Source organism: Apteryx rowi, unplaced genomic scaffold (assembly GCF_003343035.1).
Source record: "Apteryx rowi isolate R43461 unplaced genomic scaffold, aptRow1 scaffold_35, whole genome shotgun sequence".
In the NCBI taxonomy this organism is placed as follows: Eukaryota; Metazoa; Chordata; class Aves; order Apterygiformes; family Apterygidae; genus Apteryx; species Apteryx rowi.
The window spans coordinates 1319135-1334796 of NW_020449974.1; the positions used below are offsets into that span (position 1 = coordinate 1319135).

Consider the following 15662-nt stretch of genomic DNA (forward strand, 5'->3'; position numbering starts at 1 on the left):
GGCTTGTTGCCCTACTGCGCAGGGGACGTAACTGGGGAAGCGACCCCAGGGAATTCAGATCCTCTGGCTGGCTGGGYTGGGTGCATCGAGAAGGTAACTCACAGCGAAGGAGGAGAGGTAGCGTGCAGATTGCGTTGTGCAGTTCTCCCTGCTAGCCGATCGCCATGGGCTGCGGGAGTGTCCGTCAGTTGTGCGAGTCAGAAGTCTGTTCTGTTGAGTAGATGGATGTGGCTTGTTGAATACAGGTCATCATGGAATGAACGTATGATTGAAGGAATGATTTTGGTGATCTTGTCATGACATTTCATACACGGCTGCCTTGAGGATGGACACATTACATGGGTCAGAGGCCCAAAAAAGGATCATATTAGCATTCCAGTGAAATCTCATCCTCCATTTTCTGCTCTAACACTATTTCTGTGCAGACACTTCCAATTTTTTCCCCTTTTTAAAATTCCAGTTAAGTCCATTTGATACCTTTCATAATTCAAGTGAMATTTTTTTCTGGTGCAGTACCTGTCCCATCAGTTGTTCTCAGATTCTGACACTGTTCTTAAAAAGATGTTTTTTTTAGAGATACAGGTGCCATTGTTTTAATGGAGTGTCTCGAAAACAGTAAATAAGATCAAGTGTGAGCATTCTTGTGGGAACCTGACACTCTTTCCTTTTCTTGAGAAGAGCAGTTGACATGCGAAATTGAAAACATGTTCTTAACACTTACGCAGTTCAGAGCTCATCTTCTTTCCAAAGCTTTTGAACCATTCAGGTCAAGTCAAAAGTGAAATATACCTTTGAAAACGTAAGTCACTTTTTAAAAATCCAGTTGGTCCCGTGTTGTGCACTCCCTGTAGTATGTCAGTTTTTAGAAAACTTAGGGGGAAACTTAGTTTATTGTTAATTATTGCACTTTTTCTTTTTTTTCTTTTTTACTGAGATGTTTTTGTTTCTCATTAATACTGACAACTAGGTAGTGCAGTGTGTATCTCCAAAGGGACCTCTGGCTTGTTCAAGGACCTATTTCTTTGGAACCACTCACATTCCTTTCCTGGGTAAGTGTATTAAGAATATCAAGCAGTCATTTAAGGCAATTCTTCTTGTTGTTTATTTAAGATTGTGTTGATTAAAATGTGGTTTTGATTCCTTTGAGTGTTATGCCATGCAGTGTTTATTCAGTGCTAGATACTGCATAATTCCATAGGCAGTACATAAAATCTTGGCAGAACACTGTTCTGTGGCACGTCCTACCTTCTTGTGTGAAAATCTGCCAGATATTCTCAAAGAATGATTCAAAAGTATTCCTGTATTTTTTTTTTATTTGTCCCAATATTTTAGGGGAAAAAAAGTACTATGCAGGTGGTCAGATACTGAAAAAGGTTGCTCAGGGGGGTGTGGAGCTTTCGTCTTCGGAGGTATTCAAGAGTGTATTGGACAAGCCCATGAGCAGCCTGATCTAGCTGGGCCTGCTTTGAGCAGGATGYTGGACTAGGTGACCTCCAGAGGTCCCTTCCAACCTAAATTATTCTATGATTAYATGACAATATTRATCTTTTTCCTGTGAAGTTCTTAGTGTGACAGTATTAAGCTAGCTCTGAGTGTGCAGTTGGACCAGGTGACCTTCAGAGGTCACTCTAAACACAACGTAGAGGAAGTTTCAAGAAGTGGATGTGTATATGCATCAGAATGCAATAGGAAGGTAAAGAGCACCTTGGGAGTACAGGGCTTTTACAAATAACATATACACGTTTGAGTTTGTGTTCATACAGGTCCATGGAAGAACACCCCTGAAACCTAGTAATTCAAAGTGATAGTTGTCAAAAAAAGAAAAAGAAAGAAAACAAAAGACTGCATTTTTTTAAAACAGTTTAGGGTAGAGAAAACTTGTGATTTTTATCCTTTATCATCTTGTTCCTGTTGAAAATTGAGTGTTATAATTCCACTCTTTCCTACTAAAAACAAACCATGTGAAGATTTTAAAAACAGTTTTATTACCCATTTTAAATGGCTGCATAAGTCTTTGGAAATCAGTCTCCTTAAGGTTACTATGTATTTTGAAACTATGTCCAGTTCAGAACCTATCTGAAGAGAATATGGTCAGAAGCTTAGAAGCGTGTGTTAGCTGGTCATGATTTTCCTGGGCATCCGATAAAGGCCATTGCAGGAGATAGGATACGGCGTGACGGAGATCTTGGATCTGACCTATAGTAGCTGTTCTTGTGGCATGCAGGTCTTAAAACCTTTGCCGTAGTATGTACTGGCTGTACTGATACAAGTTACAGTCTGAGAGGTGGGGTTTTTGTTTTGTGTGTGTGTGTGTGTATATGTATATATAAAAAATGTACAGACAAGCTGAAGTTAATATAAACAGCATCTTTGGTAAGTAGCACAAAGATGCGCAGTAGAWACTTTATGCCTGAAGAGTTCTGTTCTTCTCTCTTCCAGAAGTGCCTAAAGCRAACAGATTTCATTTTTGTTTGTGGTTTTTTTTTGCAGGAAATGACAATGAGGTGCACAAGAAAGCTGAGCAAGTGTAAGCTGCCAACTTTTTCCTTACCCCTTCACCCTTTCAACTTCGTAGCAATAGCTCCAAAAGCCCTTTTAGCAAGCAGCAGCCGTTAGCATTTGCAGTGCAACGTTTTTCTTTGGAGTAGTGTGAATGTGAGACGGTTTCAAAGGATGTTAATGAACAAACTGGAAATTGTTACTTAAAGTGACATCCCTTCAGCTTTAAAATGACATTTGAAAGGAAATGTTAGTAGACTTTGCCCAAAAAATTTGGGAAACTTTTTTTTTATCTTAACACTCATGTTAATCATTTTTAAATGTTTAATGCCCCTAAACTGAGGGTGAACGTATCTGTAACTGAATGGGAGTGTGTTCCATGGATAGAAGTAAAAGTAGTTTTTATGCTAGTTTCATTAAGTTAAACGATGTATAAGAATTACCATTTTTAGTGAAAATGCCAGCAGGGAGCACTCCAACTGGCATAGAAAGTTTACTATTTTAAAGATGAGATAAAAACCAACTTCTGAAGTTTCTTGTTAGTAACCTRTGCAGCTTCTTCACATTTTGACCTTCACAAAATAACACTTTGTTTACTCATGTTGATGTCCACTTTTATGCGTGTCCTAGATACTTGTCCACATTTAAGAATGTGGTAKGTAATCTGCTTTGGTGCTGCTCTCAGTCTCAGTCAATGACAACTCTAGACCTTTTCTTAGAGATTTTGTCCTCCTTGCTCAGTTAGGAAAATTTCAGGAGCCTCTTGTTGCTTCTGCTGAGAAGCTACCTGCAAACCTGCATGGCAGGTTAGAGAAATGTTAAAGATATGTCAGAGGAACTGGTAGCGGTGACTTTTTATGCTAAGTACTGTTGACTTATGATAATTGTGGTACTCCAAAGCATAAATGTGAAGTTACTAGACTGAGCAGCAGAATTTTCATTTTATATAAYAAAGACAACTTGGACAGAGGGTAATCTTGCTTATGTATACATTCTGCACAAACATCTGGAGTATCTCTTTGTCCTAATTTTAAAAGACTTTGTACTAAATAGAGTTCTAACCAAGATGACTAGAAAGGCTGTAAGCAAAGCAAGGGTCTGTTGATAATGAGAGACTATTTTTTACCAGAATATCCTTTTCCCAAAAGTGTCCYTCTATTGGAACAGCTGATCTAGTTGGACTAGAAAAAAGATTACCTTGCCTGGCAAACCTGGCATCAAGATTTAGGAATCAGTATGCAGTGGGATTGTTTAACTTCTTTTTATATTAGTATTTGCCAGTGTTTCTCAATGAAAATGAAAAGTGGAAAGATACTTCATAAACATAACTCAGTCCAAATCTGGCTGTATTTAGGAAGTAGAACTGCAGCCTAGAATTGACTGCAARTTGACTGGGCGACTTTGAGGATCCTTGGGTTAAACGTTTTATTTTTTATTTTTTTTAACAAATACTGTTCTATGTTTTGAGTTGTTACAATTTTAAAACAGAAAGAAGTTAGAAAGCTATAACATTAACGCAAAGCACAGCCCATTGAGAGATCTCTTGCAAATATGTATGGGAATTTGAGTGAATATAGGAGCTTTTATGGAGTTAGGGTGAATTGCATGTTTCTTAATGAGTGTATTGAAAGCATAAATGAAATGTGTGTGTTCATGAAATCACATAGATCAAAAACAAAAACCAAAGAATAGTAGGAAGGCTTGGTGATTTTTTTTTAAAATCTCTTGCTGTTATCAGAGATGTAGTTAGAAGAATAGGGTCTGCATAGGGTTTGTTTGAATTGTTTGTGGTGTTGTCTGTCCAGAAGGGCATTGGTGCATTTGGAGGTTCCTCCAGGTTGGGCCATCTTTGGGAGCTTCAGATGCTTTTTTGCATCCTTCAGAAATGCTTTGCATATGGCTTAAACGCTATATCCTTTTCCCTCCTTCCCTCCTTTCCTCCTTCCCTCCCTCAAAATCTGGCAGTTGCAGAGGAGTAGCAAGAGGAGTTAAAGTCTGGGAAAGTAGGAATATTCTGCCAATCTATTTATCTTTCTGTTCCAATGTAGCTGGAAGATAGAGACTATGGCTGCTTAGTCGGGCTGAGGTGGTTTTTGAACAATTTTGGAGCTATAAATACGTCAGGAGTTGTAACTCACTTCTGACTTTGCCTAATCTTCATCTCTTTCAGTACTATCCTTTCAGTTCTCTTTTAAAAGGAGAATTGGATTAAGCTAAGATGYAGATGTGCTCAAAAAGTTGCGGTGACTAGTTTGTTTTGTTATTTTTTTCTGCTTGGCATCCTTCAGAACAAGACATTCTCTGAAGTTGGTTCAATCTGTTTTCTAGTCTTGCTTTTACAGAGTATACGGCTAGCACTCTATTTCTGTTTCAATATTTAGGTTATGATCCTCAGGACAGTTCCAGTGAAAGTCAACAATAAAACATTTTTTTCCTGATTGCGATGAGAACAGGGTTACACTTGTGCCATGAGTTTATTTTTTCAAGGTACAGTTTAATYTGAGCAATTTACTTGCTCTAATTAATTTTTAAACTGGTATAATAGAGGTATGAAACTATGTATACACTTTTTTTGAACAAGGACCCCTTCCATATAAAGGAGTTCTGTGTTATGAGAGATAAAACTGCTCCTTTAAAAAGAGGAGGAGGCCAAACTCTGTCTGTCTAGTAAATGTTGTGTTTGTATTTCTCTTCAGTATGCTGTTGTCGCAAATATATACTGCTGTTGTAGAGGCTGTGCTTGCTGGCATTGAGTGCTATGCTAAAACTTCCACTGAATCCAAGGTAAATGAAGTGCTGATTCTGTACACTGTAACTGTTGATTTGGACTGCTTGCAATACAAGATTACGTGCAAACCAAAATGAAAAGTAAAACATTTGGGATAACTGTATAACATTGATGAAATTAATACCGTGGCCTCCAACCAGTCTCTCTGAATTCTGCTAAATGGGTGAAATTTCAGAGTATACCTAGCCTTATCTCTTTACAGTTGTTTCTCATCTCTCATGAATTTTCCAAACCTTGTAGTAAGGAAAATTAGAGGGAAGCCAAAGAACAAACTTTAGCCTGGTGCATCAGTGTGTTATCGTTTGGTGTATGGTCTCTGCTTATCTGATGGGTGCTCCTTTAGTTGCTGGGAATTCTAAGTATGGAAAAAGATACTCTATTCTTGATTTTTCATTTTTCAGGCAAAGGAGGTAGCAGAGCAGATGCTTATGTCTGTGTTGGATACCCTTCATTTAACACAACTCAAAACTGCATTACGGTATGTACTTTCAGATAACTTTTAGTTGATGTATTGTATCAATGTATTGGCTTCTTTGGCAAAGAAAATACGCAAAATCTTAATTTTTAAATTTAACTTGCATGACAGTTGAATTCCAAGACTTTTCATAATGCATTAAAACATTTTAAAATCAGGATAATTATTTCATTTTTCTTTTCCTGGTTTTAAACACTTAAGCTGTTGCTTTGCTGTAAACCTATTACTGCATGTTTTTGTATGTAAAGAAGTATAAAACACTTTTTTCACCAGTACAATTTCTGTTCTACAGCTCCAAAATCTCTTTTCACATTCAGGCTGTGAATAATCATGGAAGGTTTGTATCACCATCTTGCGTTTTTTTTCCCCTCATTATTGACTGTATAAAAAGTGCTAATTTAATAAGAGTTTATATTTTGCTGTCTCAGAGCTTCTGGAAAACCATTGCATTTGATTATTTTGTATAAGAGCAAGCACTACATGCTTTTGTGTATGAGACAGTTTAATGGATTTGTATCTTTATGAATCTGTAGAATCTTAGTAACGTTTAAAAATAATAGTAAAACATCTGCGCAGAGCATTTTTATTAACTCTGTTAATGAGTAGAAGCAGCATGAGCCCATTAAGAGTTTCCATTTAAAAAAAAGTGCTTTTAACTTAGTTGACATCACAAACTTGTGCTTTTTTTAAATCCACATGCTGCCTAATTGACTGAAATGGCCTACACTGATGACAATTTATTTTAAAATGAAATAGCTTTTTTTGACTGTTATGAAGTCACTCAAAATGACCTGGTCTTTAAATATTTAATTATCATTATTGTTCTAGAATTACTCCATTAGATAATGAGGATAGCCTGAATTTGGTTAAAACGGTAAGTAAGCTGTTCAGTATTCTGCTTATTCATTTTATAAGAAAATAGAGCTTGCATACCTTTTTTTATGGGGCACRCTGAGCACCGTATGTATATTAATACAAATGTGAGGGGATAGATGAGGGGTTCTGGGAGAAGATGCTGAAACTGAGATAAGTCTGAGTTTTACAAGTGAAATTGGGTAGCAGAATTTGGAAGAAAACCTTAACATACAGTTATTGTCTCAAACTTTCTACTGCAATAACATAGAAGCACTGTTTTGGGAAGTTTGATACTTACTATCTTAACTTTACTTGAAATACTTCAAGTTCTCCTTTCTCTTCCTTTCCTGTGTGATGGCTTTAGGCATCTATGACAGTATTCGACATTCCAGACTTGCTCACAGGAAGAGGATGCTTGGGATCCGTAGTCTTTTCGGAATCCTTTCTAACGTCACAGATACACGTAAAAGAAAAAGGTAACTATTTTGATTTCAAACACTGACTTTGTTAGACTGTTAGATTTGTTGTGGTGGAATAGTGAAAGGGCTTCCAATGGATGTTTTATTACTATCACCATTATGTTTTTAAGCTTTTTGGTTAATGAAAAGGCCTAAATGTTTTAGCTTGCTAGTAATCAAGATAAAGAGAGCTTCTCTAGTCTCACTTAAAGGACTTGGATTTTTGGGCTAATGCTGATGCACAAAAGGTTGAAGTGTAAGATTTCAATAACCTTCCCAAATTTCCTTCCGTCTCAGTGAATATTTTATACTGTATGAGGAAACTGAAGCAACACTTGTTCATCACTTTTGTGACACTCATTTCATGTGTTATATTTTAATTTCAGTTGCATTTTATCTAGAAGAAATGAAACAAAAACTAGGTTTTTTTAAAGGGCTTTTAAAATACTTGCTTTTGGAACAATCTTGTATTTAACGTACAGGATACTGAATAATTTCCAGAACTTTAAACAAGTGCATATTTTCCAGATTGTTTAAATGTGACAAAGAAATTTCATTATTAAGGTTGTGTGGACAATATTTATGAATTCTTGTATCCAGTATTTATGAATTCTTGTATCCAGATAGGCTGTTGCTGTGGGTTTTTAACCATGGGAGTTGGAATGTTTTTGGTTGGCAAGAGAACAAAGGAAGACCCCTATCATACCTTCAAACACTAACATTATATATATTAGTTTAAATTTTGCAGTCCAACCTCAAAAACTAAGTCTTGGACTGCCGGTTTGGGGTAGGTTGCAGGGTAGACCAAAGACAAAAGTTGGGAGGGAAAGGGAAATCTGTACTTTAGACAAGAAAGGGAGCCAGAAAGAGACAACGAATAGCTAAGAAGCTAGATGTGATAAGGAAGTATAAGAAGCATGTACCAAGACCAGAATAAAAACTGGGTTTCTTTTAATATTTTACAGCAGTTCTGGATATGTTGCAGTATGAGGAAGACTGGGAGCTACTCTATTGGGAAAGCTTCACTTATACAATAATGAATCCCTAAAATAATAAGGAAATTTTCATATTTCTTAAAAAAAACAAACAAAAAAACCTACTAATCTAACTTGCTAAACAGTCTGAAGTATRTAGATCATATTATACTTCTTCATTTTTCATTTATTTCCCTGCAGATGGCAGTATTAATTCAGAAACCAGCCACATAATATTGACTGCAGCTATTCCAAGATACGCGTCTTGGCTGGTTAGTACACAAGAACTTGTCTGAAGCTTTTTTCTTTATATGCAAATTGACAAAAGAAAACTTTTTTATAAATATATAGACATAGATATATTGATATAGATATGTTTATAAATATATAGATATGTGAAAATAAATTGAAGACTTGGACAATGAAGTAAAATTTTGAAATAGTATGATTTTTAACTGTGGACACTGAGTGTGTAACTAATAAGTGGAAACAGGCTGATGGTCCATTCATAACACAAGTTTTAAATTATTCCATTTTCGCCACTTCAATTTTTAGCTGTGCTACAGGCATGATTTTTCAAGTACACAGTATCACTTTTGAAAATTCTGTTTATTGTGGGGCAGTTAAGATCACTTAAAAGTCTGCCCCAACAGAAATAAAGGTCTGCTTTCAGATCTCTAATGTAGTACACTATATTAAAGGTATAGTTCCAATACATGTTTTTAAGCTGGGCAACTTTATACTGGTTGGCAATCCATACTTCTGAAATGCTTTAATAATAATAATAATAATAATAATAAAAAGACCAAATGGCAGGCACTCCTTTGTGTCTGTACAATAGTTTTTATATGATAAAATGGTATTTATGGGGGAGTATCTCCTTGAGTATGTGTCAAGGAACTGCCTCAGTCCTATAGTAGCACRGTATTGAGAAGTACAAAGCTGTCTTCGAAACAGAGTCTGGTCTCCAGACTTTTAACCAACCTAAAGTTGTCCTTTGCCTTGTATCTTCATTAAAGCTTTTTAATAAAGTAGTTTAACATTAGTCTTGCTTTATCTRCTGATAACATGAATGCAAACTCTTCCTGGCTACAGGTTGAAGACAGTGATGTGAAACTGTCTGAAAAGGCACAACATATACTGAAGGTAAAATTAAACATTTCAGTTATAGAGATTATATTTTCAAGAACCAGTATTCCAGAAATGTTAACTGCTGGTAAGATTGGCTTGTATCTTGTTTATTCTTCCTCTTACTTGTTAGAAAAATTTGCCTATTCTATTCTATGTTTTTCAAACTGTGGCCTACAAAAAAACCATACATTTTTTATAAAAGTTTGGAATTTTCTCTATTTCAATGAATGACAAAACCCATCAGCAAAAAGAGTTATAATAAAACTAGGATTCCATGAAAGTCTCACTAAATACTACCCATGGAGCTCATATGTTTTAAAGAAAAATAAAGACCAATGCCACTCTACACGCAACTTTCTTTTAACTTAATTAGCCTGCTGAATGTCTGAAGGAAAACACTTTAAGCRGTATGAAAAAGAAAAGAATTTGGGATCTGGGAACATCTTAACCCACATGAGTTTCACATTTGTGGTTTAATTTGCGGTTACCAGAAATCTTCATTACAAATAGATTTATTTTCCTGTAATATACTTTTAGTTCAGTAGATTGACATTCTAAAAACAAAAAGCTATGCCTTGTGGTTGTGACACTAACTTGGAACTTAATAGCTGCTGGCAAGACCGAATAGGGAGGAAGTGCTTTTAAAAATTACACTCTTGACATGCTGTGTCTTTCACTAGTTCTTCTCTATCAATGTYGTTTAAAACTCTTTTAAAGTTCTGACAGATGCTGTTTAAAAATTTTTAATTCTTGAAAGCAAAACCATGAAAAAACATTCTGGCCTGGATTACAATACATGATGCACACCATCGTATTACTGTTTTTTTTTCCCGTTTAGGAAGATAAATCTTTCCTGGGCACTTTACTCACTGGAGGCGATGGAGCATATATTTATTCTAGCAATCCACAGGCCATGCCTGCAGAAGGTGAGCTGTCTTCCTCAGTTGCTTAAAGAGTCATTCCACCTCTTTTAAACATGAGAGAGAAATACAAAGGTGGTTTCTGGGATTCACACATCTGGTGAGACTACCTATACTGCCTTTTTAAGCTGCTTTCCTTCCATATGCCTTTGTAACTCCGTCTTGTTAAATGCCATGTTTTTCTTCTTTGACCTCAACCTCTGCTTGAAATTCCCAATCCTCTTCCCCCCCCCCCCCCCCCCCAGGAGAAGGATTCCTATCAGTGCCATAGGTTTGATTTTTGAGACACATGAGACTCCCATCACTTGATTGAGAGTAAGTCCTTGCAGTCCTGGGAGATTGTGCATATTTTGGAACTTTAACTATGCGAGGGAGCAAACTGGCTCCTTCTCTCCGTAACTGATTATATGGAGTGTCTTGTGGCTTCCCTGTACCTGTATGAAGGTTAGGTTGGAAAGACTTGGGAATGAAGTAGTGAGAGTATGTAGTGTGCTTCCAGCTTAAGAAGTGGAGGCAAATATGTAAGCAGTTTTGGGGCAATGTGGTACACTGCCTGTGATGCAGGAGGACACTGGAATGATTTGGTTCTAAATTTATTTACAGCCTTCTGTTCTTTGCTTCCACTGAAGCCTTTTTCCTGGAGCTGCTGATGTTCCAGTTTTTTCCATTGTCATTTTCACTCAAACTTCAGTGTTTATTACCACAGATGCTCGCTATATCAAAGAAAAATGCTTGTTCGTGGTCGTTTTCAGATTCAATGAAGTTACCGCTTTCTGACACGAGACCGCTGATATTGGTCTCACATAGACCATTGCTGCTCTTTTAGTGCCTTTTCCTTCAAGAAATTAAGTGACATCCATGCCCCCAACCATACGACTAAGAAAATTCAGGAGGACTGTTGGGGTGCGGTGGCAGAGTGAATTCMCTCATTCCACAGCATTGCATTAATGCACCTCACTTTGTTTTGAGAAAACTCACAGAAGAATAAATAGGAGTTTCTGAATCAAAACATACTCCTTAAGGCCTGATATTTTCACTCCTCCTGTCCGGTGAAGGTACTGTTGTCACAGGATTGATAACACGGCAGAACTTAACTTACATCAGTCACCTAAGTGCTTATTATAATTCGACAGCTTTGAGGAGAAGATCTTTAGCTTTGTTATTTTTGTAGCTSTACAAAAGTAGTACTGAGAATAAGTAATGATGTGCAGGGCTGTTCAACAGCTATCTGCACATAGCAGAATTTGCTTTTGGCTCTAACTTAACAGATTTTAAAGTAGGAAGGATATTGCAGAATAAAGTATTTAGCTATTTTGCAATGTGCTGCTGTGGATGCAGTTTCACTCAGTAAATAATTAGGGAGAAGAATAATGATTTTGGCTTTGTGAAAACTGTCTGTCCCAATGGAGGAATATACTTTTCCCTTTTTTGGTGAGATTTAACTTAAATGTTTTCATTGCTCTTGGGATGGAGAGTTATAAGTAGGTGACATAAGGACTGTTATGCAACACTTCAGCGAAGAGGTATTTTCTTAGGTGTCAAGTGAAAATGAACTTGGTCTTGTTCCCTTTCACATGTGCTGGAAGATAGTTCGCTATCTTGCGAACTTGCTGTCCTGCACGATTTGTGCTCTAGTGAGCTTGCAGCTGTGTAGTCTGGCACGGTTGGATGGAAGAGGTGCTGTCATACACTAACACACACTCATCTCCTCTCTCCRTCATTTGTTACTTGCTGTAATTGAGGAGTTCCATTCATGTCCAAAATACAGCAAAAAAAATTCAGACTAGGAAATGTTTTCCTTATTGTGCTAATACATCTGCAGCATTCCAGAATTTTGTAGGATGTGCTTAAGTGAGTCAATCGCTCTTATCAATTAAATGCTCTCTTCCAGCATTAATAACTTGTGGGTAACTATGCAAGTAGCGTATAAAGTTGTTCTTGATGTAATTGGCTAATTGTAATGTGAAGGAGGCCATCTGGGTTTGGGCAAATTACTGCTCTTYGCAGCTCCCATTTTTGAATCAACCTCTGTGATTTCCCCTCCCCGGGGACGCTTTCTCCATGAAATGTAATACTCTGTGAGATTTGACAAAAATGTACTTCRGATGTTGCATCTTGCCATTTTTCTTCTTCGGCTGCCCAACAGAAGGCATGTTACCTGTGCTATGTTTTGAATTTTGCAAGCACTGGAAGTATAAGCAAGAACCTCTCTTCTATATGCAGGTTAAACAGCTGAACCTCCACATCCATGTAGTCTGTCCATCCATGTATAGCTTTTYAATTAATTGAACAGTGTAGTGGATTTRTTAATAGTTRGGTTTTGTCTCTGTTTCGGTTGCTCTGAAGTGAGATCTTGAATTTGTGGTTTTAATCTTTCCCTGTTTAATAGTRGTCATCTTTTTGGTGCAGCTTTAGYGTTAACTGGAAGCTACAATCCAATATAGTTGCATGCTTGTCTAACAGGGGCAATATGKTTTTTATGTAACTTAAAATCACCTACCTAGGTATAATGGTTTAATTTGTATCAAGCTCTCTTGTTTATTAAAGCAAAGCCCTAATACTGCATAATGTTGAAGGTCTTATTTTAACTTGCCATTTCAAGAGGAAAATGTCTTTGTTTTTTATTGTTTCTTCWGAGCATTGTTTGATAGATTGAGTTGAATGTGCAGATATGTTTAGCTGTATTTTTTAGCTGTTCTTCTGCTCTACTTTGCTTTTTTTTAAAGCRTAACTCTGAGTCATACTGCTTTTTTAAAAAAAAGAAAGTAATTACYTTTCTTTTTGGCTGTCTCTGCATGCTTCCTGTATGGTATGTGATCCTGCTTTTAATGCATGGTCTAGTACTGGTATAGAGGTCCACGTAGCAGCCCCTACTTACTCTTTCATTCTTAGCTTTCTTATGGCCGTCAGAAATTAGTATTCTTGCTGATGTCAGTTTATGGAGCTTTAAAGGTAAAATTTTCTTATTTATCTGTTTTATCATCTAGCCTTGCTGTTTTTCCATTTTCAAGCTGCTTTCCTGGTCGTGCAGGTTTGCTAAGAGCCTAAATGTCCATAAAATGGCACAAAAGAAGGAGATAGAATGAATATTTGTGTCTCTTAGCTGTCACTAGGCTAATAGCTTCCAGGGAAATTGCTAGGCCGTTAACAGTCTCTGTATGCAAAATAAAATTCAAGCCTGCAGATAAAGGGTTTTCCCGTTTCAAACTTTATCTTGGTGAGAGAATGAAGGAAAATTGTCTTCTCTGACTTCTTTCTTCTTGGCTGCATGGTATGTGTTAATATGTTGACATTTTGGTGAAAATCTGACCTTTGTTAATAGTGTTACCACGTTTAAATTTTCTGTTGTTTTGGATGCAACTTCTGCTTATTTTGTCAAAGTTTGATATATCTGTAAGTTTACAATTAATCATGATGAAAATTATTATGAGGCTATTTTTAAAAAAGTCAAAAATAATTTGTGAGACGTGGGCTCTCTGGGATGAGATTAAGTCAAATGCAACCATATTCATGACTTTATCCCTTGACAGATTCAGCAGAGATCTGATGGTTGTGCGCTGGATGCTGTACAGATATTACCCCAGTTCTTTACTCAAATGTTGTACTCCATGTTGAATATGACAGTTTTGCAAGAATATAGATTTCTTCTTCAGAAAGAAGAGGCATTAGTCATACGATGCTGATATATTGATATACACCTCATAACATCAACCTTTTTCTTTTAAATTCTAGGCAAATTGTACTTCTTTTCAGATGGCATCCTCTTTTCTCATCCTCACCATGGCAGCATTTCCATTTCAAAGAACCATATGAATTCCATTTCTTTCTACGATGGGGTGAGTATTTTGCTTGTCTGTTCCTGTTGTCATAAACTGTTTATCAATTTTAAAAATACTTTTCTAAGATAGGTGCTTGTTTTCAGATAAAGTTTTAGTTTAAGAGCATATAAAACTAATGGCATCGATGCARATCTCTGCACTTTTTGTATTGGTTTTAGATTAGCTAAACTGTAGGTAGGAGAGAACTGAATTATTAATGCATTCTTAATGGTATGGTATGGAAAATTACTTTGTATTAGCAGAAAAGTTGCAGAACGTAGCATTCGTAAAACATCCAGCCATCTTAAGCGATGGATGGAGAAAAGTTCAAGGCTTTGTGAAGCCGTAGGGTGTACTGATGGGTGAAATGCTGCCTTCTGTTCAAAATACGTTTAACCTTCAGTCAAACGTTCGTGGCAATGTACTGCTTATCTCTGGAGGGGTCGGGAGGAGTGTCTGTCTGCTGTTGCGGAGTGTTGTCTAACTGACAGCGTGAAGGGAATGACCAGTCCGCGTTTTCCAAGTTGAGAGAAATGAGAAGGAAAGGCATGTTGCGTGTAATTACGCATACTCTAAGTAATTACAGTAAAAGACAATGCTAGGCATAGAGTTTGGCCATTCCTGTGATCAAGTTTTCAGTTCACTTAACACTTAACTTGGCTAACTTGCCAGGCTGATTGTTTTCTTTTACTGGCAAGGTTCTTTGTGGGAATAGAGAATTAAGTTAATGACAGCAATTCTTTTTTTTCTCTAAGGCAGACGCACTGGGTTAACTATATCTTTTTGGAATCGAAACTAGAGATTATTTCGGGTGGTTATCATTTCCTAAGCACTGAAAAGACATCTTTGTTTCCTTTAATTTCTATTTTCTTCAGGTACACTATTACACATTTGTTTAGTGACTTCCAGAGAGCATTGTGTGGCTGTGATTTCATCACATAGTGGAGGAAACCAGTAAAATACGATAAAAGTGTGTGATTTAATTGTGATGAAAACACAACAGTGAAGAGAATCTTACCTTAGCTGCCTTTTCTTGTATATCGTATTGATTGCCCCTTCGTAGTTTAAGAAGCTATTTTAACACTGACCTTCCTTCTATTGTTTAATTMAAGACACTCACTTTCATAAAACTTTAGCTATTTATGGGACCTGGCTATCATTCTTGAACTGATGCCAGATTTTTGTGTAAAGCTAAACCTTGACATACAGAATTTTATTGTCTAACTGACTTGGCATAATGCAAGGGTGGAGAGCTTAAAATATTAAGAAGTGACAAGAGGAGAAGGGTAATTGTTAGTGTGCTTTTTTCAAAGCTAGTATAACAACAATGCAGATGCAAAGGAAAGGATAATTTAATGGTAGATTTAAAATAAAAGATAAAAGACTTTAGGTGATGCAAAATGCAGTTGCTCTGCAGCTGTCTCACCGCGTGCCTGCTAGYTGCTTCTCTTTTTGACCTGAAAATATGTCTGCAGTTCTGCCTCCAACATATGCCAAAAGCGTCCTTATTCTGAGGAACTRGGCACCCAGCTCCCACCTAAACTCCTGAAGTACTTGAGCCTTGTAGACATCCAGAGCGTGGAGGATAGTGTCAGATCCCTCAGAAGACTGTTCCACAAATATCTAAAGAGATTGTACCAATCTTAGCAGAACTCGACATCTCCAATATCCCATGATGTAAGGCAGCAGCATTCTAGCTTTGTACTGACCCTTTTGGGGAAAAGAAGAAAACACGGTGGACTGA

The 15662-nt window shown here is 36.8% G+C and overlaps 1 protein-coding gene across 1 annotated transcript in view; it reads left to right on the top strand.

The window, feature by feature from the left end:
• CUNH20orf194 (chromosome unknown C20orf194 homolog) overlaps positions 1 to 15662 on the top strand; it is a 67166-nt gene that overhangs the window by 20444 nt on the left and 31060 nt on the right. The window contains exons 11-21 of the mRNA XM_026072756.1: positions 968 to 1049; positions 2491 to 2527; positions 5196 to 5283; positions 5689 to 5765; positions 6055 to 6099; positions 6591 to 6636; positions 6982 to 7093; positions 8251 to 8321; positions 9145 to 9195; positions 10019 to 10106; positions 13833 to 13936. Of these exons, the coding sequence (XP_025928541.1) occupies positions 968 to 1049; positions 2491 to 2527; positions 5196 to 5283; positions 5689 to 5765; positions 6055 to 6099; positions 6591 to 6636; positions 6982 to 7093; positions 8251 to 8321; positions 9145 to 9195; positions 10019 to 10106; positions 13833 to 13936 (801 nt within the window). The remainder of the gene's footprint in view (positions 1 to 967; positions 1050 to 2490; positions 2528 to 5195; positions 5284 to 5688; positions 5766 to 6054; positions 6100 to 6590; positions 6637 to 6981; positions 7094 to 8250; positions 8322 to 9144; positions 9196 to 10018; positions 10107 to 13832; positions 13937 to 15662) is intronic.